The sequence below is a fragment of the Amblyomma mixtum genome, chromosome 6 (genome assembly GCF_055824585.1).
Source record: "Amblyomma mixtum isolate Tamu chromosome 6, ASM5582458v1, whole genome shotgun sequence".
Classification (NCBI taxonomy): Eukaryota; Metazoa; Arthropoda; class Arachnida; order Ixodida; family Ixodidae; genus Amblyomma; species Amblyomma mixtum.
Window position 1 is genome coordinate 153,870,692 of NC_143017.1, and position 26,759 is coordinate 153,897,450.

Sequence of the window (26,759 nt, forward strand, 5' to 3'; positions counted from 1 at the left end):
CATTTATCAGTGCTTTCCATGGTTTCCAAAGGTTCTCGAGGTCTTTTCAGTTTAGGCTCATATTTTGAGGAGATTATGATTTAATAGGTGTCACAAAGCATCTGCTAACACGAACATCAATGGCTGCCCGTCAGCTGTCTTGAAAGAAAATTAGTCTCCGTAAAACACTATCTCTGCCATGCAGTTTCAATGTGGAGAGTGCTTAACGCTACAGCATATATAACGCTACAAAGCATATTTACATTTATTGTCGGCTTAAAATGTTACTTAGCATTCATTGCAGAAGTATAGTTATTAATGTTTTGTCTTACTTGACATTGCGGTAGAAGCATTTTTTGCGTAAAACTATGATTGCCTCCCATAGCACTGAAGAGGTAGGTATAAAGCCACAAGAACGGAGCGTCTTGAATTAAGCGGAAGCCCGACACTGTCAAGACGCTACCAATGGTCCTGAGAACGTCCTCACATTGCCCAAGAGTCTTGCTACGTCCAGCGCGTATCATGACGAAACATCATCATAACAGTGCCCGCAGTACCTGCATGTGCGGCGAAAATTTTTTGGAGCACGCTTCCACTTTTGAACTTTCGTCGCGCGGTCCGTAAAGAAAATACAAAGGTTTTCTCGGTTGATACTGGAGCGTCCGAGCGGAATTTCTGGTCACATGTATAAAGTTCCTCTTAATGTTTGCTAGTTAATGTGTGAGAGAGTTCTAACACCGAAGCGTTCTCCATAATATTATGGCCGCGACTGTACCTTGCTGATGATGCGAGTATGGAGATTTTTCAAACTACTTGAAAATGCCTAATGAAGGGTAATATTACAGACATAAAATTGTATCCCGACAGCTTGCATTTAAAAGCCGAGCGGCCTCACCAAGGGCTCTTATTCTCTGTTGATGTGCTTTCTAGACGGGCTATATTCCTAATATTCATGCGTGAACCACGACAAGATATTAAAAAAAGGACCTGGCAAATACTCCGCTATGCCATTCACTTTATGGCCGCCTTGTATCTTCTTTTGCCTCCTGGGTACCTCTTTAGTCGAATGATATCCTTCACGAGCCGGCGTTGCAAATTTTCGCCGGCACTGACGTTATTACCGGTGTCTAATCCAAGGGGTCGACATCGAAATCTGAAAGATTAATTTGCTTGAACTTAGGTGCTTTATTTTACTGTACCTTGTCCACTTATGATCTGTTCCCCAATCTAACGTGTCAATAACACACAGCATAAACTATAGTAAAGCTTCCAACTGAAAGCTATAGGTTAACAGGAGATTTTCGAAGCCAAGTTGAACGGAGGCCAGACTTGGGTTGTTGAATTCGGCGTGACGCTCACTGCAGAATGCTCCACCCTTTTGACTGAGAACTACAAGTACAAATTTTGACCTCCGCCAGGCTCTCGCCGCTTCGCGAAGAAACCTACCGCACCTCGCTTGTAGTAGGTAAACTTGTGAAGGACTGTACGGCCCCATTCAAACATACAGGTGACACTGCATGGTTTATCCTGTGTAGTCATGCCGTAATATGTAGGCAGAATCGCTTCCGCAGACGGTACACGAGTGTCGGATTCTCCGGCGCATCTCAAGGGAAGGCGGAGATGGTAGGCTTGATCAAGCTTATAGAGCGAGGAATCCGACGTACCCACTTGCGCAGCACGCAGTTCTGTTCTAGGGGCACTCACGCTTCTCCCACCAAAAATCAAGACTTATTGAGTTTCCATTTGAATATGCACCATCAACTGGTACCAGAACGCGCATGCCAAATCTCATTTTCACTTGCATTGCCGAAATAGAGCTTGAAGGCTGCAGCAACCTCCGTTTACCTCTTTCGTGCAACTGTGCGTCAGCTGCTTTATTGTGCCTAGGCCCCTCCTTTGGGTCTCGGAAAGGCTGTACAGATTTCAGAAGACGATTTCATTTGAGAGAAAACCATGCTACAAATTCATAACAGCTTGCGGACTGATAGCGTATGGCGGACAGCAGACACAGCTCTCAGAAAACACTCTTCTCAAATGCGATCGAAACCGGTGGTTATTACCGGCGCTAATCACACCGCTAGTCCAGCAAATATCGAATGACGTTTTACTATCTGATCTGGGCTTTACGCGTATTTGTACCCAACTCGCTAAAAATCGCACAACGCCTCCATTGTCAGACAGCGCAAACGGATTCACAGGCCTACGACATTTGAAGGGAATCACACCAGGCTTAACCTACTGTGACCAATCTTCTTTAAGCAAATTTAGCTTTGGAAAAGGGTGAAAAAAAAATCCGCGAGCTTGATCAGCTTGGTTCTTCTTACTCGCTCTTTCATTTTTGATGGGAAGCTAGGTGACCATCACGCAGGGAACGTGGCGCCACATCTTGGAGGAAGAGGGAGAGGGTGAAGACCGATCGTTTGGCACAGTTTCATGCCATGGCATACCCACCACTTACAGTCGCGGTCAGAATGACTTGCAACGCTCTGGCGGCCACCTTCTCCTGGTTTGCGTTTGATAGAAAATGAATACGCTGTGCTGCACAGTACCAGGCACGCTGCTCGGCAGCTGCATACAGACCTTTGCAGCAGAGCCGAACTCGCATTGCTTCGTGACATCAGCTCCTAACACCTGATGCGTGTTGCAAGTCATACTGCGCGCGATGGTACGTACATAAATTCCACATATGTGCAGCCAATTCGCAGCAGGCATTCGCAAATCGTGCTTGTGAACACCAAACCACGCCCCATCGCGAGATTATTTATTTTTCAAACATATGTATTTCATTTCATTAAATACAAATTATCTCTGTCACTATTTAGTTTCATGTTTACTCTAATATTCGACAAAACATTTGTAAGCAGATATTGATAGAAAAGTGCTGGTCCACTTCTGCTCTTGAATCGCATTCCAAGCACTGGCCGCAACAAATGAGTTCACACTTTCTGTCATTTCATTGGTGGCTCAACGGTTGCAGAGCCGGTCGCAGAGCCACAAAGCACAACGATTGAGTGGCTGATAGATTAATCACAAAAGCGGAGAAGCAGTACCTACAGCACACGTTTAGCACCTCGGTTAGAGCTGCATTCGCCAGCATTTTTTTTCCAACAAAAATATTGGGAGAGGCTCAGCTTGGTTAAGCCCGGAAATTGCGAAAGCAACTTCATCCGTTTCTGCAGCCCGCATCCGCCGTGTCTACCGCCGCTCTGCGCCGACGGCACGAGCTGGAGCTCTGTTTATAAAACTGGCATGATGTCACTCCGACCGCAGCGCTCCTAGCGGGAGAAGCGAGAGGTTCACCGCCCGCCGTGCCTACCGCCGCTCTCCGCCGATGACGGGAGTTGGGGCCCTTCTCTTCCACAGATGATGTGACGTCACTCCTACCGCAGCGCCTCTAGAGGGAGAAGCGAGAGGCTCACCGCCCGCCATGTCTACCGCCGCTCTACGCTGACGAGCCAAGCCGGGGCCCTTTTCTTCCACAGATGGTGTGACGTCACTCCTACCGCAGCGCCTCTAGTAGGACAAGCGAGAGGCTCACCGCCCGCCGTGTCTACCGCCGCTCTACACTGACGAGCTGAGCTGGGACCCTGGTTTTTCGCAGCTAGTATGACGTCACGTCTAAGGTCACGCTAAAGGTCAAACGTGTCCACCGCCGCGCTACGCTGAAGGGCTCAAACTGTGAGCAGTATTGCTTTCGCAATAAAAAAACTTTTTCACTACTTCACCCTTGGTGCTTTTTATGTACATTTTATTTATTTCACACACCACAGCCCGCTAAGAGAAATCACAGAGGCAAGATACTGTACCTCTTTGAGGAAACAGGGGCGAAATATGCCATTTATAATTGCTTCTTGCTGACAACACCGTAGCCGCATACAAATATTCATATGAGGTAGCGTAAGCCGAGGAGTTAGTACGTACAGAACTTTCTGGCGCTCATTGTGGTTTCGCTTACTGAGCTGATGCCTAGCAGCGTAATTTGTAAAGGAGACCGAAAGTTTTAGTCACAGCTGCAGCAAAAGCCAACCAGCTTTCTTCTGAATTTATCCAGCGCTCATAATGTCTGACTTCATATCAGGGTTGCATAGAGCTAACAACGCGACAACTGGGGCAAGTTGGTCTTCCATAGCCATAGTACAAATGCGTTGAGTACTTCGATAACACCACGAGACACGCTTCGTCCAGTCGTGTCTCGTGTTGTGATTGTAATAGCGCATTTCTATTACAGCTGCACAGAGCGCAAGCCGTACTCAATTATCGGTCGGGTGAAGGGCTTAGGTACTAGAAGCATAGTGTTCTGCTCTGCTGTACGTAAAGTGGGCTTAAAATAGGCAAGTCTATAGAGTGTAGTGTTGCACATAACTTTAATGCAAGACAAGGCTTCCAGGAGAAAGCAGAAGGGAGACAATATGCACTTCTGAGGCGGAAGATACTTCGTTTCGCTCGCGACGAACCTTACATCGGTAGCAGACGCTCGGCTAGCGACTCCTGGGCCTCACACCCACGATGAGGTCCTTGGGATGCAGGATGCCAAATCCTGGCAGGTACTCAAGAGGCACCTGTGAAGTCAATGTTCAATGTGAAAACTTACATCAAAAGGAATAGTTAGTAGGCCTGCACGATTATTAGAAATTTTCGAATAGCCAATCGGATAGACAAACGCATCATATAGTGAATGTCCAGAATTATTCGAAACGAATCGAATAAGTTCACACGTTTTCTAATAGGCTTCGAATAATCGGCATGAAGTTCGAATAGAGCATGCCGTATTTTTCTTCGACCACCATTTTATAGACGTACACGCGAGTAGTTGAATAATAGGTGGCAGGATGTTCCTAAAGGACAGAGCGGAAGGCTGGTACTTTATGTAAAAGTGGCGCAAAACAGAGAGGAATGAAATTGGCATTCGTGTAAAGCAACAGGTGCGTGACGTGTGCCTGGCATACGTCTCTCGAGCAGTGGGCAAGATATCTGGAGCATTAGAACATTTCACGAGTTAATCTTAAAATGCGACATTCGTTCTTTCACAAGTCAGCTTGCGGTGAGTTTAGATGAAAACCCACTTCGAGGAATATTTGTTCATGAGCGCAACATACACACATATAACAAACGTATTAAAGATTGTCATTCTAGAGACATCTCTTGTTTCATTCCTACACTGTTTATTGAACGACATAGGCATATTTCTGTATTAGTATAATTTGACTTAACATACCAGCTGAGTTGTAACGCAGCTGAATGATATTGTTCTTGTAGTGAACGATACATGGTTGTGAGGACTAACAGGCATATATAGTGGATCGTCTGTGAATCAGTGATACTATGCTAGCCACCTCACCTTTGTTCTGGGACTCCTCACAAACTCTACTTGGCGGATGGCATGGAAGAGGCAAGTCTTCACAAGCTGAAAAGCGAATCGCATTCCTATGCAGTTTCGGGGACCAGCACCAAACGGCAGGAAAGTGTACGGACGGATGGACTTGACATTCTCTTCATTGAACCTGCGTGTCGACAAAAAATTTAAGCACAAGCACTTTGTGCGTCACCGTTAAGCGGCACCGTAGTACAAGCAACAAAACATCAAGAAATTCTGAAGTCGTTGCCATAGAGCTAATAAAAAAAAACGAAGTACATCAGGACAGGGTACTGTCTAAGAAAATATCTCTCATAGCGATCTTTGCCTATGAGTCATCTCATGATGTTCGAAGAAATGATCGTCGTACTCCATCTTTCCACTTTGCCGAATCAACCAGAACTTGTCTTGTTCAAAAGAAGTTGAGGCTTTTTGCCTGGCGCAGTAGAAAGTTGTATTTAGGCCTACGACTGAGAAAAAAATAACTCCGGGCAACTCTCAAGTCATTAATTTTACGCCTAGATGCTCGATATTTATACAGATAGCAAAAAATAAAATGAACTCCTGCACGAGTGATACAGTGCGCCTTGCAGTGGCAGTGTGTAATTCCCTTGAAAAGAAACTTCATATAGCCTGTAGACTGCTCATAGACTTTTGATAGACAAATGCTAATGACTAGTCTATAGACAATACAATCTGATGGAAAATCTATGGACAGTCTATAGATTTATGCCAAAACACTTTTCGTGCACGTTTTTTCTTTAGGCAATCTATCGACTATCAATAGAAAAGAGGAAATATCTACAGGAAAGCAACTGAGTCTATAACAAGTCTATAGAAAGTGTGTAGGCCATTTTGATAAGAGCAACTGCCTCTGTGACGAATTCTCTACAAGTTATTTTTTATATTCGTCGAGTGTGCCACCAAACAAAGGTTTAGAAAAGGGAATGACGATGTTAGAGAATGTTAAAGTAAAGAGTGAAAACCGGTTTCGCTGAGAAACCTGCAAAGTGAGCAGATATGCCGATCGTCCAGTGATCAACGTGCTTATCAACCGTGAGACTGAGGAAATGTAGTCTTTCTTCTACTGTAAAATTCGACTTGCCTTTCAGGCTTGAAAACGTGCGGCTCTGGGTAGAACTCGGGGTCGTTGTGTATTGCTTGGATGGGTATCACAATGACGCAGTCACGAGGAACTTTTATTCCCGTCTCCCCAAGCACGTAATCTTGAGTCGGTGCCCTTTCAAGTCTGTCAGAGAGAACACAATCTTTAGAGTTAAGGTTTGACGAAACACGTGTATAATGCGAAAATTATTCATCGTATCGCAAAGGGTGAGAAATTTTGCTTTGTGTTTTACCTTTGAACCGGTGACATAATTCGCAGCGTTTCGTTCACAACGCAGTCAAGATATGGTAGCTTCTGAACTTCGTCATAAGACGGTGAGCTGCCCTGCGATGTTCAGATAGAGAAGAGAGCGAAATAGGTAATGCATCGAGTTGTGAGAAAGGTGGCATTTTTGTCCGCGTTTTGTAGCACATTTTTTTATGTTTCAAGTTTAAGCTGGAAATCTGTGTAGTCATCGCCCCGTATATTGTACAAAACGTAAAAAAAAACAGCGGTGAGGTGAATTTAACACACAATAATGTGTAGTGCAGAATCAAATGACATGCACTGCTGGACAGATTGGCCACTATGACTACTGCATCCGCCGTAACCTGGAAAATAACATGGTGTCAAAATAACTAGCTGCTTGCTTCGCAGCCAAACAACGCTGCACCAGAGAGGGAACAAATCTCAAGGTAGATTCTAAATAAGCGAGAGTGCTGGGCCGCACTTTCTAAATGGTGCGTCATCAAATCCTCTTGATGCTTATAAATTTTTGGCACACTATGTGTGTTCGGCCTCTTGCCTTATTGAGTGCGAAAACACTACTAAAAAGCCGTGTACTATATAGGCGTGTACTAGTTAGTGTGATTGACAAAACAGTTAAATTTTTCATTTATGCCGACGACAGTAGCTTTCTAATTACCGGTAGTGACCCAAACACACTAGTTGTAAAATGTAATGAAATACTCGGTAAACTATGCATGTGGTCACAGTCTATTTTTCTGAAACTTAATGTTACCAAAACCAAAGCAATATTATTTCGCGCCCGAAATAAGATTTTTAAAATGAACAGCGCACTACAATATCAAGGCCAACCTATCGAATTCGCCGAACAACATAAAATCCTAGGCGTAACGTTTCACAGCGATTTGAGCTGGAACAATCATATCGGTCACATCTGTAAGAAGCTTTCTGTCGTTGCTGGCGCACTATCCCGCTGTCGAATGTTACTTCCTGTAAAAGCTAGGCTTCAAGTATATTATGGCTTATTTTTCTCTCAAATAAACTATTGCAATCTAGTTTGGGCTACCACAACACAAACCAACATAAACAAAATCAGTATCCTTCAAAAGAAAATTATGCGCCACATCGCAAATATTGATCCTGGCTTGACCACCGCCGATAGTTTTGCTGACTACAATATTATCCGAATTCATCACTTTTATGAGTATCGCATCTTGAAGTCATTTCTCTTTTCCACAAAAGAGTTCCAATCTTCTTTTAAACGTGTATCTTCATTGACACGCCACGAACACAATGTTGTTACCCGTAACACCGACCCTTGGCTCGTTCCTCATTTTCGCACCAATTATAAATTGCAGTCCATAAAGCACAATCTACCTGTTATATTAAATCGCCATAAAGATATGAATAACTTTTCGCGTAAAAAGCTACACGAATACTTTAGTAAATTGTAATTGCCTTCTTCCTCGCATTTTGTAGTTATATAACTCTGTATAAGTGTCCTCTTTTGTGTGCTTTGTATATATGTATGTACTTTTTATATGTGTATACTCTGTTTAACTTTTGTATTGTATAGTATTTCTCCGTATGTACTGCCTGTCGCTGCTCTGTAAACGTCTCCGGGACTCAGTCAAGGCCCAGTCGGTCCTTTTAGCCCGGAGAACGTTCCAGTGTATAACTGGAGAATAAATTGAATTGAATTGAATTGAATTAACCATGATGACGTCAAAGTATAGTGTTGACCGTAATTAGTAATAAACACAAGAATATCCACACGTAACACATCATTGAAAAGAGGAATTCTAGCCTAATTACGCAACACTAATCAAGCAGAATAATTACCGTAATTAATCAGTCGATATGCATGTTGCTATAGCAACGGATAGCTGAAAGTTCCTAACACTTGACGTGACCTTCAGCTTGACCTTAAAAAAGAATTTACGAAATGTAAGAATAACAATGGTTGAACTTATGATGTCATAGACGGTATAACGCAATTTAAGTCACGTGACTCAGCATGACGTCAATTGGTGCGTGGAGAAGGCGCTTATTGTGGCGAGAAGGGCAGTAATGAAGACGCCGTCGCTTCGACGAGCTCCGCTGCTGGCAGTTGTCCGGAGCGCACTCAACGTTACAGACGTCAAGCTGCATCTAGTTGCGCTACACAACAGAGCTTTCGTCCTCTAACCAGTTCAAAAGTAGTTAAACCACAGCTAGTTTTTTTTTTCGTCTGTCTGCATAGCGTTGCATAGTACGCAGTGATCTCGAAGCTACTGCTATTTTGAAATAGTTTCTGTACCAAGTTTGGTAAAATGTACATTTTTATCCATCCATCGTTGCGTTTCCCGTTTTTGTGTCCTACTGCTATCGATAATACTTACAATACGCGGCTCCGTTTTTTATTGGCTCGTGAACCATGATGCGCAACTAATGACTAAAACTGTTCCTTAACGCTGCAAATCTGAACAAAAGGCTCACAAAAAAAATAAAATAAATACGCGAGCATTTTCTTTCTGTGATCGCCTTTTTTCGAGTGCGAAACTGCTTCAGTTGCGATTCGAATGCGGGCTAAATGTGATGAGGAGGCACTACTCAGCATCATATCCTGTCGGGCTGATAAAATTGGGACCAGCCCTACTCTAAAGCAATAGATTTCTAATCCATCATGGACACGTAGAGGTTCGCCATTTAAGCTTGTTCAGTAGTTGCCTTTCTTTGAGTGATGTACGTAAACTTTTTTTCTTACTGTTCTTATTTCGGTTTTCTTTTGATTTAAAACTTACTAATACATCAGATGACTTCAAACGTACGCAAAGTGGAAAGAAGCGCAGAGAAGGACATCTCACGTGTTTACGGAAGCACTCGTCCACTTCGGCTCGAAGTTTGTCCTGGGCATCCGGGTTGACGGCGAGCAGGTACGAGGCGAACGATGCGGCAGTGGAGGATGTGTCTTGGCCCGCCAGAAAGAAGAGGACGCACTGAGCCAGTGCCTCTTCTTCACTCAGGTCTTCACGAGCGATGCACGGGGGCAGGGTCAGGTGAAAGTGAGTTAGAGTTTTTGATGAGGTGCGCAGAGGTTTCTGCACAGTGCTAGTCCCACGTAGGTTCACAAGAACGTTAAGTTAAGCAGGATGGTGCGTTATGAAAAATAGAGCTAAAACCTAGGCCCTGGAATATTATCGTCAAAGTTTAAATTCAATGAGAATTGAAATTTTCTTCTTATTGATTTATGCATACGGCAGCCCTAGAGACCTAGAAAGGGAGCAGCACTCGAAAAACGAAAGAAAAACGTGGTAGGGATTTAACGTAGTTGAACCAAGTAGACATGCGAAAGCGTGTGTCCATTCTTCGCCTCTTCTTTTTGGCATCTGCACGTGCACATTTCTCGCTCATCTTTACACCCTCTCTCCACTCGGCAGCAGCTGGCGCGACGCCCTCGCCCCATTGGCTGCAGCTGATGCGACGCTCCTCCGAACTTACTCGAGCCCACTGGCTGCAGCTTGCGCGACGCTCCAGAGAACTAACTAGAGCTTGCAAATAGGATTTGCGGGCAACACTAACTTGAGATATAGGAAAAAAAATTATGGCTGAGGCTTAGCTAAGGTTAAGCCTAGTCAGATGCGAAGCATATTGGTGGCTAGGCTTGGTAATACATGGCTTTCCTTGGTTGCATACTTGGTCATTTCAATACAACCACTAGAAGCCTTCGTCGTGGGGGAAGACAACGGCATGGCTACAGCGGAACGCCGACTAACCCCGAGACGCGCGTTGGGTGAGCGCCTGGATTGCCACGGAAGCCGCGTCTGCCTGCCCGGTGGAGCGAGCGTTTCACCTACACCGAGTGTGAACGCGCGTTCGAAATGCGCGGGAATGCCGCTCGAGGACATTCCGGCGTCTGTGCGATGGCATCGTCACGACGACGTCACGGTGTCACGTGGCGTGAAGGCTAGGGGTCCCACGGCGACGGCGCGAGGTGGAGGCCGCCTCTCTCATTCGATGTCACGTGGTGTGACGTCACGGTGTCACGTGGTGTGACGTCTAGGGGTCCCACGCCGACGGCGTGAGTGGTAGCTCTAGCAATATGCTTCGCATAAAAACGCTTTTTAACTTACATGTCATCTTATACTTCAAGAAGTAGGTTTTCTGTGGAAAGGTAAAGCCTGAAGCCTATACAAGCGGCAGACATAACTTCTGCGTCCTAAAGTTCATGGGAAACGCGTATATGGTACAGGTACAGATGCTGAACGGTACTAAAGCGACGTAAATGCTTTCATGTGAGGGCATTCAAGCAATCTGAATGGAATTTTTTCGGCAAATAATGCCCCCCACGGTAAGAAGAACCCATATCACTTTAAGTTTACTGTCAGGTGTTCCTCTATCTTTGTGGTGTAGCGTTTCAATGCCAAAGCATTACTCTATTACGAGAAAAGCCGGCGGCGTAGAGTGCATGCGTACTCGCAGGTTGTGCAGAAATTCCCGGCGATTGCAAGAAAAAGAGGGTGACGCCTTCAAGCCGTCGTATGACGCACACAGCAAGCCCAGCACCGGCACTTCAGACAGTCCTACACGTGTCGTTAATTTCTATATACTCGCCACGGGCCGCCCTACATGTGGCGCCAGTGTTCTCGAAATTCCTACCAAAATTGTGATGAAATCGTTTGTGGCACAACGTTCTCGGTGTGTCGAACGATTTCTCCTTGAATATAGCTTACATTGAGCGTGCGCGTGCGTGCGTGCGGGGGGGGGGGGGGGGGGGGGGGGTTCGAGGTGACGGAGAAAAATAGTCTTTAAGTGGCCATTCTTTTCTATTTCCAGAAATCACTTGCAAGGTGGGCGATGGAGCCACATTAGTCATGACAGGCCGCTGCGCTAGAGTATAATCTCCTTACCGTGTAGATCATAAGGAAAGTGGCAGGGGAGAAGGCGCAGGTTCCCCATTGGTTTTCTGAGGCAGTCTTAACTGCTCGATGCGAGCGATCGAAAAACTTTATTGCGTCAATCAGGCTCAATTATTTCAGGTGTTATTATTTCAATTATTTCAGGGTCACTGTGCATGTAACCCTTCTGTTTCGCTACTGCCAAAGGAGCTTGAGTATCTGAGTGATATGCTTTGCTAGCGCATTGTACTGATGGTGCAGCTGTAATACGATGATATAAAAATCACCCTTCCTTAATGCAATGAATTATTGCCAAATATTTCCTGTACTTTACCTTCGCTATTTCCATAACATTACCTGACACTTTTCCAAGATTCCAAATTTTTGTCGAAGAATATTGGATATGCAGAGAAATGGGATTAAGAACAGCATTCCGCGCGCATTGCAAAACCCGACGCAGCTCGATCCTTTCCGACCTGATCAGAAAAGGGCTTGGTTTTTTTTTTCTCCGCGTGTACATAAATTTTAGCTCGAAACACACGACTGAAAGTGTTTTGTTTTGTTGTTGTTGCGACCTCTTATCGAATGCAGTCGAAACAGAATAAGTTATAGTTTCGGTTCTCTCGTTGTTGTCCTCTCGTACTTCAGTCAGCAAATACCATGCGCGAGAATTTAGTAGTCTCACTGTTAAGACCCTCACCAGACGCAGCACACTGCGAATAAAGCCGATATAACTCACTTTTAACATCTTTGGGTTTGACTGGCGCAATTTCAGCTGCAGGGCTTATGAGGGATCGGTCTTCCTTCGTGTCTTCTTCTTTTGACGCTTCTTTGGCATTCAGCATCATTTGGAGGAAGTCTTCTTGCCGCTAGTGGTGCGAGAATAACATAAAGGAACGTAAAACAACAGCACAGAGAACTCCAAAAGTGCCGCCTTTGTTATGTTTTCAAGATGAACAGAGTCGCCAAGAGAGAGTCGCCATGTTCTCGCACATAGAAAATGCCTTTCGCGATACAACTCCGGACGCGCAAACTCATTGCAACGGTGGCCTGACAACCTCAATGCAGTTAGGCCACGAGGGCTTGCAAGAACAGCGAGCATGTTGTTTCTGCAATCATTGCATGCTGCGAGACAAATTTACCTGTTCAGAAAAACTTTATACTTACAATGTTGTTTTCTGTGCGTTTCTTCACGATATCCACTGTAGCATCTTTGTAGAAATTGAAAGCGGTTGCGTTGAATAAGCCTTTGTGGAAAGCTTCGCTTAGTTTCTGAATAATAGCTGGAAGAAAATAAGCTCATGAAGATGGACATCTTTAACACCAGCGCTGCTTGACGCGTGATCAGGCTACGTGAACAATGGCTGTCATTTCTCCTGGTGGTGCGAATTTAGAAATTGAAGCTTGTGAAGTTCACTGAAAATTTGATCAGAGTGAATATTTGTGCACTGGGTTTTAAACATGCGAAGAATATAAACAAGCTCCCTGCAAAAGACAGTTGTCCTCCGGTGTTCAAACGTTTCGTCATATATGAGGAGTTTTTCTTTTCAAAATGAAACAAATTCCGAAATCGAAACTAAGTCATATTATACTGCAATGGCTAGTAGAGCTACACATCTTTCCTTTGGAAAAAACTATTATAAAGAAAGGGGTCCCGTAGTGCCTAGAAAAGTGGCGCTCAAATCCTATCTCAAATTAAAAGTACACCCGACCCTCATATGTGCCTCATGCACGCATCAAAATAAGCCATTTGCTTTTGATGAGAGCCTTCTTTGTCAGACTGAGCCTCATAGCTTAGAAAGTTTCGAGTGTGGTTTCATTTATTCTTTCTCCAGAGTTACTTTACGATAGACTGCGTAGGATATGAAGAGATTGGCGGAAGTTTTGAACACACAAGATGAGGGTAACGAAGAGGTCATTAGCACTATCCACGAGGAAGCAAGGATAGGCCTTTACTACATTCAACTTTTGAATGTTTAGACAGTTGGCATTGGTTTTCTATAAACTCGTAAATAGTAGCGAAATTGCAGACAGGAAACGACATGACTAGCGGCTTTCCAGTCGTTTTATCCCCTGTCTCTGTACAACTCGCTACTAATCATAAATTTAGGCTGCTGTAGGAAGTAGAATAAATCATACATCCCATAATTTTAGCTAGTTTACTTTTCCTATGCCGAAATGGAAAGATGAGAAAAAAATGTTATGTCAGGCGCTTGTATCAGAAGCCAGGAAAAAATATTTGCTCGCTTTTGTTAGTCAAGCACCGCAGTGTCCCCGATTACACAGAACGAGCGTTCAAATAGCTTTTTTTTTTGCCCAATTCACAGAATCATTTTAAGCGTCATTTTCGTAAACAGAGCCATAGTTATTACTATAAAATTATTTTTTTTTAACCTCGGCCAAATCAAGAGTTTCTCATAGTTCTCCCATGCTGATACTGACGAAATTGTGCCTGTAACTTTTCAGTACATGGCGATGTAGAATAGCTCTAACTTACATGTAACGCATATCATGTAACAGCGTTGATAGCACTATAGTTTATGCGCACAAGAAACTTCGGCGTTTTTTTTAGTCCCTGTTTACGTGGACACGGCTCATTAAGAGAAAAAAAAATTCAATATATTTCCTTCCACTGCTTTTCTTTTTTCTGTGTCACGGGCAACATGTAACGTGCAACAACATGTGGCACTGTATTTCTCACCTTTGAGTACAACGGAAGGCGTCACGTATGCAAAGAAGGCGTTCCTTGCGCTCCTCACGAAAGCCCCTCCCTCAGGAGACTGCGATGACAGCTTGGCGCCAAAGGAGCAGCTTGCTACGGCGTCCAAGGTAAAATGACCGTAGAATCTTTAGAGAAAAAAAAACAGCACTGGAGTAAACGCGAAATTACAAGAACATCACCAGAACATTTACGCCCTGTGCAGTTTTGTGTCAGTTTAAACTGCGAGGCAATTCCATTTTCTTCGGTTCTCAGCTTTCACAAAGCACGAGAGCAATAAACTGTCTCTTAAAGGTTGTCCATAAGCCTGCAGGGGGTTATACTTTCACGCTCCTCCAGTGCATTTTGCAAGCCTTTAGGTAACAATAACTGACCGGTCCATTTCCAGTGGCTTTTATTTGTGTTGATGCGACGCCTTAAACTAGCTTTTGAGTTCCAGGCCTTAAACTAGATTGAGAGTTCTGTACGTCTGCTCCAATAGTAGGCCTTTGAGCTAGCAATAACTGCTGCCGTTCTCTTCGGTTACAGAAAGGGACGCTGTTGACCTATACAAATTTTACTAAATAATCAGAGTAAAATGAGGGGCTATATAAAATTGATGACTTAATGCTTAGCATATACAAGGAAAAATGCTCCCCAACGAATCTTATTTTTGTAAATAGGCTGAACATGCATAAGCTTAGACGGCCTCCTCGTTCGACCGTGCGCCCTCATTTTTATAGGAGAACAACGGCATATTGGATTCGGCGAAGCGAAGCAGCGCTCCGAATCTGCGAAGGAGCAAGGTGTCGGAGGGGCTTAGAGACCTTACCACCGCGGTTCAATGAGAACTCAGGGTGCGAATCCTGATCGCCCATTTCAACTCGCTCTTTAGATTCGAGAAACACAAAAACGTACTCCGGACCGCCGATTCGAATACGCCAAAAGTGACCATGAAAACAGGAAAAGTTTATTTCCGTTGTTCTGCCAGAACAATCGATTACCTGAATACAGACTGCGACTGTACCTAATGCCTGCCAACCTTACCACGCCACCCTCCTTAACTCTGCTATACTCGAACGAGAGGTTGTTCTCATCGCGACAACACTGTAGCAACTACTCCAGCCCGGCTGGAGCCGCAAGTAACAAATTTTATCAAAGGGAATCTTTATAGCCCTCTGCTTCTGGTGGTCTCTCAAGTCCAAAGTGCACATGTGTACCCTTTCATATCGACGTCTCCGGACGCCTTGGCGGCTTCCTGCAAACGCTGTGACGTGAGCACAGCGCACCTGTCGACGATCGCTTGCATCTGCGAGCAGAACGAAACGGACAGAAAAAAACATATTTGCGAAATCATTGATGCAGTGCTTTTGAAATAAAATATACCGCGGCCTAGAATGCGACAGAAGTAAAAAATGACATTTATTTCTCTTCTAGTCCATACAACAGATCTCTGCAGCGTACCTTTCGCAGTTTTCCCGACGTAAAAGCTGGCGTTGTCGCAGTGCGGAGCTTCTTCCATTGCTCTGGTTCAGTGTTGACCATTATGTTATCTAAGATAGGGTCGTCGAATTTGGAATTCTGTAAGGATTGAGACGAAATGAGAACGGAAGCTGTAAAGTATGCACACTATCAGCGGAAACACTGACAGAAAGCTCCCCACCTGAATCAAATCCAGGGTTGTGTTGTGGTTGAATAATAACATTGCCACAAATAGAAGGGAGAGAAAGGTGCGTAATACAGTTTTATAGCGAAGAAATTTTTGCTGTTTGCGAGTGCGGTGCAAATAAATGCGGTCTGAGAGCGGCCTTTGACTTAAATGCCTCATCCTAATGGTCTTTAACCAAGAGGCCTTCAAACAAAAGTCTTTTAACTTAAACATCAACTAAAGGCCTTCAACCTCAAGGCCTTTGTACTTACAGGCCTTTATTATAAAGAACTTTGAGACATTAGTACTAGTTGCTAACTAGTACTACTTAGTAACAAATAATTAACTAGTAGCCTAAGATGAGACAAATGCTTTCAAATTCACAGCACTTCAGTAGTCCCAAGTGCACTCCGTTATTTTTTTCTTGTGTTCTAGTGTTATTTTATTGGCCCGTAATGAACGGTGTTCTGCCCCCTATTTGTGGTGCTACTCGTTGGGCAATGGTATGGCTAACTTCCGGAAAAGGGAGATTCCTTAAGACGTAACTTGCCATGTAAATATATAGATAAGTTGGTCTTCAATGGCTGATGCAGTTTTGATGACTGATTTTGATTTCTTGCTTCGCGGTAGTGCGCACAAAAGTTTCCAATTCTCGGTTGTTGCACCTTCATAAAGTCATTGTGTAAAGGAAGAAAATATGGTCAATATTTTTACTAATATTTGTTAGGAATTTCAATATTTCAGCTGTTTAAAAGATGACACGTGAGAGAAATATGAACTAATCGGTTTTCCCAAAATCTTTCCCCGCAATGCATTTGTGTAGGCTGCATTCTCTAAGCATACACTACTGGCCAAAGCTAGCTATAAGCCACTTAATGTCTTCACGAAACCACTTGCTCACCTTCCTTTGAGTCAGTGCGGCATCTTTAACCATAACGAGTTTGAGGAGGTCCGGGTCACCCACGTAAAGTACCGGCTTTCCATCTTCGAAAGACCTGTTTCCAAATAAAAAGAGTTGCAAAAGAAGAAAAGCAGTCACTGTATTCTGCGCTTCTCACTGATATTGCTCATCTCATGAGACGGTATCGCAAAGCATAATTACCCGAAAAGACGGCCATGCTTTTTGTAGAGCTCTTCGTCTGCAACGTATAACGGCTGGAAGAAAAGAAGAGATTGTCGTTACAGAATGTGGTGAGAGCGGGAAAGTACACAAAGTCATCTCACCTTGAACAGTTGCTTCCACTGTGCGCCGAAGAAAAGGGAAAACTTCTCGTACGGAATGTTCTGATTCTTCCAATAGTTGCGGTAGCGGGTCGCTCGGCTGTTAATGAGAAAGGTGCATACACTGTACTCGTCACATAAAGGCCCCGGATGCACATAACTTTCTGCACGCTCATCCTGGGGTGTAGCTGCAGTTCCCTTCTCCTACTATTCCAATTAAAACTTGCCGGCAGCCAAGTCAGTAAAATCAGTAACGCAGTCATGTCAATAAAGTAAACGTATTTCTTATTCCCTCGGAAACTGATTTCTAAGTCTGATGCACTAATCTGCTATAGCTGAGCTATAATTTTCAAAGGTTGAATACGAGCTCCGGTTGAGTTAGTATGGTATTGGTAAGTCTGAACATGACTATTAGCTTGAATATACTAGAAGCACTGCTACACTGGTGCATAATAGACTGAAGACACAGTTGTTCTGTAATCACGCGTACTTATAGAAGATAGGGATGTTGCTAGTATTCTTGTTGCAATTAGTTTCGAGTGCATACTTAAAGTCGCTGAACATTTTGAAAGGTCTACTAACGTTGCTAGGTCTACTAACTTATAGCGCCATAACAAGCACAGCGAAGAGCTTTTTTTTTTTGCTAGAAACACTCCTTTATCTTTGTAACGTGCAAACAAGGCGATCACATTTCTGATACCAGATATTTGAAAAATTCTGGAACATGGTGGTGTCTTTTCGATGTAAACTCTTCCAGTCACATTTAAGATCTTATCGAGCTGCGACCTGCAGCTCAAAAAGGTAAAAAGAAAAAGAAATTAAAATTCCGCTCACTGGTTAATGCAGGCTTTTCATTCAAGGCCACGAATCTGTGAGAAAGCTCTCAGAAAATAATAAGCCAGCCATTTGCTACATTTCACTTCTGCGAAGGAAGCGTAATCGGGGCTTTGAACAACTGCAGTAGACGCAGCACGTATAACGGATGAGAGTGGTACGTAAAATCACATTGCCCGAGTTAAGTTTTACATCCAATGTGTAAGCTGCCATGAGTTTCCATTCATACTACATCATAGACCTAATCTAACTCTGCCCATAATTTTCGTCAGAAAACAATTAAATAGTGTGCATTTATTCTTGAACGCTCTTTTCGTACGCAGCAACGTATGTTGTAACCTACTCGTTCCAAACTGTGTTCGCATGGAACTATTTTGCAATAACAAAAGACTAAAAAAGCTAACTGCTGAAGTTGCGAATTTCACTTCAAACGGAACGTGAAACAAATTCAATCTCCATCTAGACAGCTTCAGCGGTAGCTTAAAGCTGGAGTACTTTGTGTTCCGAACTCATTCGATAATCGATAAATAGGTCAGGAATCAGATGCACTGAAGTCTTCAAGTGCGGAAACACCCGCCATCTTCTCTACCACCACCCTACATATCATTGTTCGTCAGTGTTGGTTGCTGGATCCAATCAGTCAAGAAACAACGGCACTGGCTGGAAGCATTATTGAGATCAGCATCCTTTCAGTGACTCTGTAGTGAGCCAGCCATGGCGCCAGCCCTCGCCGGCACAACTTACGCGTGCTTCTTCCCCATGCCTCCGGCAACGTGAGGTGAACGCCGTTGTGGTCGAAGTCTGCGGCGCCCCCTTCAAAGGAACCCGACCGCACCCCGCGCGCCCCCGCATCTGGCGCGCTCTTTCCTTCTCCTCCCTTTTCCCCCTCGCAGCGGCGGGGCGCGCCTCCCGCGCTCCCCGCCGCAGCTCCGTTACTCAGAGAATAAACGGTTGAACAGAACAGACGTCTTGTCTTCTCTGAGGATCTCCGAGCAGCTTACGCCCTACAATTGGTGACCCGGTTTTCGACGAACCTAAGAAACGTAGTGCCAAGCTTTTCTCCACGCTGAAGACAGGACGTCCACTCACGCAGCTGAAATGGAACAAAATCAGCCACTTACGCCCAACCTCAACCAGACAACGCCAGATGTGCCCAGCGAAATCGTCTCTGCAGTCACAGTGCGTCTCCCACCGTACTGGGAACGCAACCCAGCCGTGTGGTTCCTGCAAGTGGAATCGCAATTCCAGCTTTCGAGAATTTCTTCACAGAAGCAGAAATTTCATCACGTGGTCGGCGCACTGCCATCAACAGCTGCAGAGGAGGTGTCCGACATACTCACCTCCTTCAGCACCAATTCTCCGGCACATCCATATGATGACCTCAAGGCAGCCCTACTGCAACGAACGGCCGCGTCCGAAAGGACGAAAATACAGCAGCTTCTCTCCGCGGAGGAGCTCGGTGACCGGCGACCCAGTCAGCTCTTGCGGCGGATGACGCAGCTTCTCGGTAGCAGTGCGCAGGCCAAGGACAATGCTGTGCTGCGTGAGCTTTTTCTGCAGCGCCTGCCGTCCAACGTCCAAATGGTGCTTGCCACAGCCACAACCATGGACTTAACATCACTCGCCGCGCTAGCCGATAAGGTGATGGAAGTGGCCACCCCGCACTTGACCGTCGCTGCCGTCAGCACGCCCACACAGTCGTCGCCGTTGGCCGTCCCCATCAGCACTCCTCAGCCGTCGCATACTGCATCCAGCACCGCTACGCCTTCCGATATTGACCGCCTCTGCTTCCACCTCGAAAAACTGATTGCGGCAACCACGCACTCAGAGCCGCCTCTACGCCGTGGACGCCAACGTCACCGTTCCTCAACGCCTGGACAGCGCGGACAGCGTGAGCGAAGTCCATCCACAGGCCCACGCATCTGCTATTACCATCGTCGCTTCGGCGCCAACGCCCGCCACTGCCTCCTGCCTTGCAGCTGGACGGAAAACCGGCCGGCCGACCACTAGCGGCGACGAGCGGTCTGTGCCGAGAAGAGTGTCGCCTTTTCCACGTCTACGACAGAACCACCGGACAGAAATTCCTTATTGACACCGGGGCCCAGGTGAGCGTTCTCCCAGCCACAAAAGCAGAGCGTGCTTCCGCTGCAATTTCGTACCTGCAAGCAGTGAATAGTCTTCTGGCGGGCTAGTTGGTTCTTTTCGTTCATGGTTAAACTGCGCGAAGGAAACAAGGACAGAGACAGAAACACACGTACACACTGAGCGCAGAACTTCCAACTTTTATTCGAAAAACGCTTCGGGCATTAGCTTTTATACGCACTAAACAACCACCACATGACACAGCCGGGATAAAAACCGATAAGTATTGACAGTAACGTGTCCATGATGCGCCGACCCGCCAGAGCGCCAATCGAAGCAGTGAACGGAACGCGCATACCTGTTTACAAACAGCGCTCTGTAACGCTCAACCTCGGGCTTCGAAGGGTCTTCCGGTGGGTATTTCTAGTCGCCGACGTTGGTTCTGCGATAATTGGTGCCGACTTTCTAACGAAGCACGAGCTCCTCATCGACGTCAAGCGGAAGCGTCTCATTGACTCCGCAACGAAACTCTTTATTCACGGCATAGCAGCGCGCGCAACTACCGATGTAGCACCCTCATGTGCTACAGTTGCCAAAGAGCCGTTTGCAGCCCTGATTAATGAATTTCCAAAGCTAACGTCACCCCCGGATTGGACTCAACCCGTCTGCCACGACGTTCAGCACCACATCATAACATCGGGACCACCTGTTTTCTCTCGCCCACGACGCCTGGCTCCGGACAAACTCAAGGTGGCCCGTGCAGAATTCGAGCACATGCTGGAACTTGGTATTATTAGACCTTCATCCAGCAGCTGGGCATCTCCACTCCATCTTGTCCCGAAGAAGTCAGGAGACTGGAGACCATGCGGAGACTATCGTTTTCTGAACACCAAGACCGTCCCGGACCGATACCCATTGCCCAACATACAAGATTTCACGTCTTCTCTGCACGGTGCAACCATCTTTTCAAAAATCGATCTTGTTCGGGCATATCATCAGATCCCTGTAACAGAAGAAGATATCCCCAAAACAGCGATCACGACACCATTCGGACTGTTTGAATTCTTAAGAATGCCATTCGGACTTCGCAACGCTGCGCAGACTTCCCAGCGTTTCATCGACTCCGTCGTACGTGGCCTTCCCTTCGTGTTCGCCTACGTGGATGATATTCTCGTGGCAAGTTCATGTATTGAAGAACACCTGCACCACCTCCGCCAACTATTCGAGCGTCTTTCGACTAACGGCATTGTTGTCAACACCGAAAAGAGTGAGTTTGGGCAACCAGCTCTCGTATTCCTCGGCCATCACTTGGACAACAACGGCATCCGCCCGCTTCCCGAAAAAGTGAAAGCAATTACCGAGTTTCCCAAGCCCACTTCAAGCACGAAGCTCCGCCAGTTTCTTGGCCTCGTAAATTTTTACCGCCGATTTATCAGAAACTGTGCCACCCTGCTTGAACCACTTGACCGCTTGCTGTTCGGCAAGCACTCGGCGAAAACACTACACTGGGACACCACTGCGGACGATGCCTTCAATGCCATCAAGCGCGCTCTGGCCGACGCCACTCTACTCGCCCACCCAAACCCCGATTATCCGCTGGCACTCATGACAGACGCTTCCAACACAGCGCTCGGAGCTGTCCTTCAGCAACAGGTCAGTGGCGTGTGGCAACCCCTCGCCTTCTTCTCAAAACGCATGACTCCTGCCCAGACACGATACAGTGTTTTTGGCCGCGAACTTCTCGCCATATACCTGGCAGTGCGTCATTTCCGCCACTTGCTTGAGGGCAGAGCATTTACCGTTTTCACGGATCACAAGCCTCTTACTTACTCAATTGGCCGTCCTGCATCCCTATATACGCCACGGGAAGTGAGACAACTTTCCTTCATATCTGAGTTTTCGACTGACATCCGACACATCAGTGGTGCCGACAACACCCCGGCTGACGCCCTCAGTCGCGTCGATGCCGTCACGCGCAGTCGTTCCGAAATATCGACTTCGTCCTCCTTTCCCTTCGACATACATGAACTGTCTGCAGCGCAAGCAAGCGACCCCGAGCTGTCCCGCCTACGTACAGCGCAAACATCTCTGAAGCTCGAAACAGTCCTCATTGAAGACGTGCCAATCGTTTGTGATACCTCCACAGGTACGCCAAGGCCCGTTTTGCCCATCCATTTCCGCAAGAAAATCTTCGAATCCTTGCACACCCTTTCTCACCCTGGAATTCGTGCAACTCAAAAGCTGATCACAGCCCGCTTTGTCTGGACCCGCATGAACACCGACATTCGCGACTGGGTCCGCGCGTGTGCACCCTGCCAACGTGCGAAAGTACACCGGTACCCTGTGCCCCCAACGCAGCGCTTCCTGCAGCCCGACGAACGCTTCGCAGTAGTCCATATCGACATCGTTGGCCCCCTACCCCACTGCCAAGGTTACCGGTATTTATTGACATGCATCGATCGCTTCACCCGATGGCCTGAGGCTACACCAATCGCCGACATCACAGCAGCCACTGTCGCCGCGGCCTTCGTCTCTACTTGGGTAGCGCGGTTCGGCTGCCCCACAACCATCGTCACGGACCGCGGTCGTCAGTTCGAGTCATCGCTTTTCACAGAACTCCTCAAACTGCTCGGAGCAGCACGGCTACGGACTGCATCTTACCATCCACAAACAAACGGACTCGTAGAGCGTTTCCATCGGCACCTCAAAGCAGCACTTACGGCGCACGGACCCCCCGTCAAGTGGCTCGAAGCTCTTCCGCTCACACTGCTCGGAATCCGATCTGCCTTCAAAGAGGACCTTTCGTGCGCCTGTGCCGAGCTTGTTTATGGAACCTCTCTTCGTCTTCCAGCCGATTTCTTGGAAAGCGCAAAACCCGCCGTCCCGTCCACAGCAAGTGAATACGTCGACAGGCTCCGGCATATCCTCCGCCACCTTCAACCACAGCCGACGCGAGAACACCAACGCACTGTGTATGTGACTCCAGACTTAAACACAGCAAGCCATGTTTTCGTGCGTTACGGCCCTGTGCGTGGTTCCCTCCAACCACATTATCTCGGCCCCTTCCGCGTCCTTGAGCGCCGTCCTTCCACTTTCCTGGTAGACTTGAACGGAACGCGAGATGCAGTGGCCCTCGAACGACTCAAGCCAGCGTACATCGAGGCCCCGGTCTCTTGCGTTTCGGCGCCTGCACTTGCGACAGCCCCATTCATTTCCGACCGACAGCAAGCTCCTCCGGCTCGTCGCGTCCACTGGCATCCCAGCTGCCCAAAGAAGTAAATCGTTCGTCGCCTTGGCTTCCTCTCTCGGGGGGGAGCCGTGTAGTGAGCCAGCCATGGCGCCAGCCCTCGCCGGCACAACTTACGCGTGCTTCTTCCCCATGCCTCCGGCAACGTGAGGTGAACGCCGTTGTGGTCGAAGTCTGCGGCGCCCCCTTCAAAGGAACCCGACCGCACCCCGCGCGCCCCCGCATCTGGCGCGCTCTTTCCTTCTCCTCCCTTTTCCCTCTCGCAGCGGCGGGGCGCGCCTCCCGCGCTCCCCGCCGCAGCTCCGTTACTCAGAGAATAAACGGTTGAACAGAACAGACGTCTTGTCTTCTCTGAGGATCTCCGAGCAGCTTACGCCCTACAACTCAATACTTTTCTTGCTGCTCGCGGCTGGCAAAGTGCATGGAACAGACAATATCGCTGACGTCACGTAAGTATCGCTGGCGCCATTGAAGCAACGGAAATACGATACAAAGGAGAAGTCTGACGTCGACACCGAAATCAATAGCTGCGCGCAAAACAACCTACTCACGAGAACCTCCAGCATTGTATCCGTTATCATTAGGGCCGTGAAACCAACCGCGCACTTTGCACTATTTCTGCGCAACACATCGCCTCCGTATTTGCTCTCCGCCTTGCGCACTCTTGCACTCCCATGAACCAGCAGCTGCGGACTCCCGGGAAACAAAAATCCGTATTGTAGCTAGGTGCGAAAAGTTAAGTGGCGAGCATACCCGTTACGGTTTGAAAAAGACGTAGTAGAACATGATGGCTGCAGCAGAGTCATACTTTTTTTTGATGTTTGCACTAATAATAGCTTCTTGAGCTATTCCCTACTCTATGCTAAATGCAAGTGAAGCTTATGCTGCTTGTCCAGTTAGGCTTCATCGTCAGTGTCATCTACCATCATCAGCCTCAATGAGCCTACTGCAGGGCAAAGGTCTCTCCCATGTCTCTCCAATCAGCCCGGTCCTGTTCAGTTGAGCCCATCTTACACGCGGAGACTTCCCAATCTGCCCCGCCGCGGTGGCTCAGTGGTTACGGCGCTCGGCTGCTGACCCGAAAGACGCGGGTTCGATCCCGGCCGCGGCGGCTGAATTTCGATGAAGGCGAAATTTCAGAGGCCCGTGTACTGTGCGATGTCAGTGCACGTTAAAGAACACCAGGTGGTCGAAATTTCCGGAGCCCTCCACTACGGCGTCCTTATAGCCTGAGTCGCTTAGGGACGATAAACCCCCATAAACCATAAACCAGACTTCCTATTATCTCTTCCGCCGAACTAACTTTCTGTCACCCCTTTTGGTGCATTCATACAGAATGCGGTTAAGTAATTACTGCACTAAGTTGGCCAAATCATGTTCTGGTCGGGGCATCCCCTGTCGGCTTTGCTCACTCAGATCAAGCCACACCCCAGGCCCGGGTATGCAGTTTTTCTATCAACACGCGATTTCCCTTTTAACCTTATGGAGAATTTTTGCGGCACCGTGATTCGATCTAGAGTTCTCTTGCACGCGAGGTGTATGTTCTACCTGTACGCCATCGCGGCCCATACGCGCTGATTGAGGGGCGTATAGGGTATTGGGCGTAGGTTTTGTGATTCTATTGAATTTCGTCAATCGTGCTTGAAATCCTCTATCCGTAGTTGAAACCGGTACAGTCATTTTGATATCGAGTGAAATAAAAGCAGAATATAAAATTACATGCCAGAAGCATACCGACTTTAACAATTAAAAGCTATTTATTGGGTTCAGTCGGCTTAACGTTGAGATAATTTTCCATCGCACGCTCTACAACACCCTACTTATAGCCGTATGTGTGTTTCGAATTTCCTATTTGCAGTATTCTGTGGGCCGGCAAACTATTGGGATTTCGTAATTCTCGGCTAGCACGCGTCACAAAAACAGTGTGAATGTCGTTAGATTTGTTTTTATTTTTACAGTAGCAAAAACAATAAAGGGGCTGTGAAAGAGGGTCTCAACAAAGATGTGATATACCTAGGATGCTAAAGGACGAAGCTTCACAAATATCCTTCAGCAAAAAAAAAAAAATTATGCGTTTTGTGGAAGCTCAGTTATTTGTAGTCAAAATTTGAATTTCCGCGTCTTGGTGCCTTTCCCTCTCCTCTCGTCCCTTTTTGCACGCTGAAATCTCGGTCCGCCGGCTCCACGCACTGGGCCCCTCTGCCGACCTCCGACGCGCGTGGGAATTCCCCAGGGGGCGGAACCAACGCCTCCTAAACTGGTACGGCGCTGACGGCACTGGAGCGGCGAACCAATGATGGCATTCCGCTGCTGACGTAAAGAGCGCTACATGGCGCAATGCGTGCGGATTCGTGTGAAAGCTCGGCACCGCTGGTCGCCCCGAGGCACGGAAGCGGGAGTTCTTCAAATTGTGCTGTAAATTATCGGCTCGCTTTTGAGGTATTGTACGCGGCATGAACGCTCGGTGGCATGAACTCTACATAAAGCAAGCATTTTGTAGCCAACTTCCAATACCCTTTTCAGGGCCCCTTTAATATCACTCCAATATTGCACAAGCCGCATTTCACAGCTTATTAATAAGGTCAAAATCAAATCTCGGTTCCAGGAGATTCCCAAGGCCTTTCACTGCGAAAGCCAAGCGAACAGCAAAAAAAAAAAATCACATCTCAAAGGGATACTGCTACATCAGTGGGTAGTGGTAAGATTTTGAACTTGTTTCTGACTGCATGCGCCTCAGGATGCATCCAGTGTTTCGTTGGCCTTGAACTTGCAAAAATTGCATTGTGGTCACTTTAACCACGCAGTAACCTTTTTTTTTCAGTAAATAAGGCAGTGCTTTGCATGTTCGTAATCCACGGGCCAATAATGGCGCACTGCTAGAAGCTCGTAACATTTATTCGACATTCTCAATTATTTGGCAAAACAGGGTGAACTTCGTTAATTTGTCACGCTATCTCCTCAAAGGCAACACAAAGGTGAAACATGCCACCGGAATACTTACTAGTACAGAAGTAACCCCACGGTGAAGATCAGCAGTACCCAGTCGTAGAAAACAAAAAAGCTCGAAAACGACATGTCGGAGTGTGGGCTGCGGCCTCTGCTTCGGCTCAAAAACGGTAGTGTCAGAAGCCTCGGGTGCTGTCCTTCATATTGCACAGTATATCAGTGTTGTTATTTTTTGTCCTGTCTCAACTCTGGTGATTGGCCAGCGATAATACTGCGAAATCATAAGCGCGCACAAGTTGCTGCAATATAAAAACTGGGCTATCGCTTATCTGTCGCAGGCGTCAAGCAACGGCATATACCCGACCAATTCCTGTTCTTGCCCACTGATTATCATTCTAGGCCCGCAGTAAGCTACCGAGTCTTTCCTTCCTCCTTATCACATCTGTCCAAACTGCCTCCCAAGCATAGCGGCAAGCGGATGGCTTTTCGAGTGTTTATTTAGATAGAGTTCTAGCTATATCAA

At 46.7% G+C, this 26,759-nt stretch overlaps 2 protein-coding genes across 2 annotated transcripts; one reads left to right on the forward strand and one right to left on the reverse strand.

Annotated features, from left to right (window-relative positions):
* Positions 1-3,710: 3,710 nt before the first annotated feature.
* Positions 3,711-26,441, reverse strand: LOC149340847 (cytochrome P450 3A24-like). Its single transcript, XM_089549738.1, has 14 exons — positions 26,292-26,441; positions 17,131-17,227; positions 17,009-17,061; positions 16,808-16,901; positions 15,723-15,839; positions 15,479-15,567; positions 14,262-14,407; positions 12,728-12,843; positions 12,300-12,429; positions 9,530-9,690; positions 6,691-6,782; positions 6,438-6,581; positions 5,318-5,480; positions 3,711-4,538 (listed from the first exon to the last, which is right to left on the reverse strand). The coding sequence occupies exons 1-14, from the start codon at positions 26,363-26,365 to the stop codon at positions 4,458-4,460; spliced, it is 1,557 nt and encodes a 518-aa protein (XP_089405864.1). The 5' UTR covers positions 26,366-26,441; the 3' UTR covers positions 3,711-4,457.
* Positions 18,951-20,085, forward strand: LOC149340848 (uncharacterized). The gene has a single exon (XM_089551349.1). It carries the CDS (start codon positions 19,060-19,062, stop codon positions 19,969-19,971), a length of 912 nt encoding a protein of 303 aa, XP_089407475.1. The 5' UTR covers positions 18,951-19,059; the 3' UTR covers positions 19,972-20,085.
* Positions 26,442-26,759: the final 318 nt, after the last annotated feature.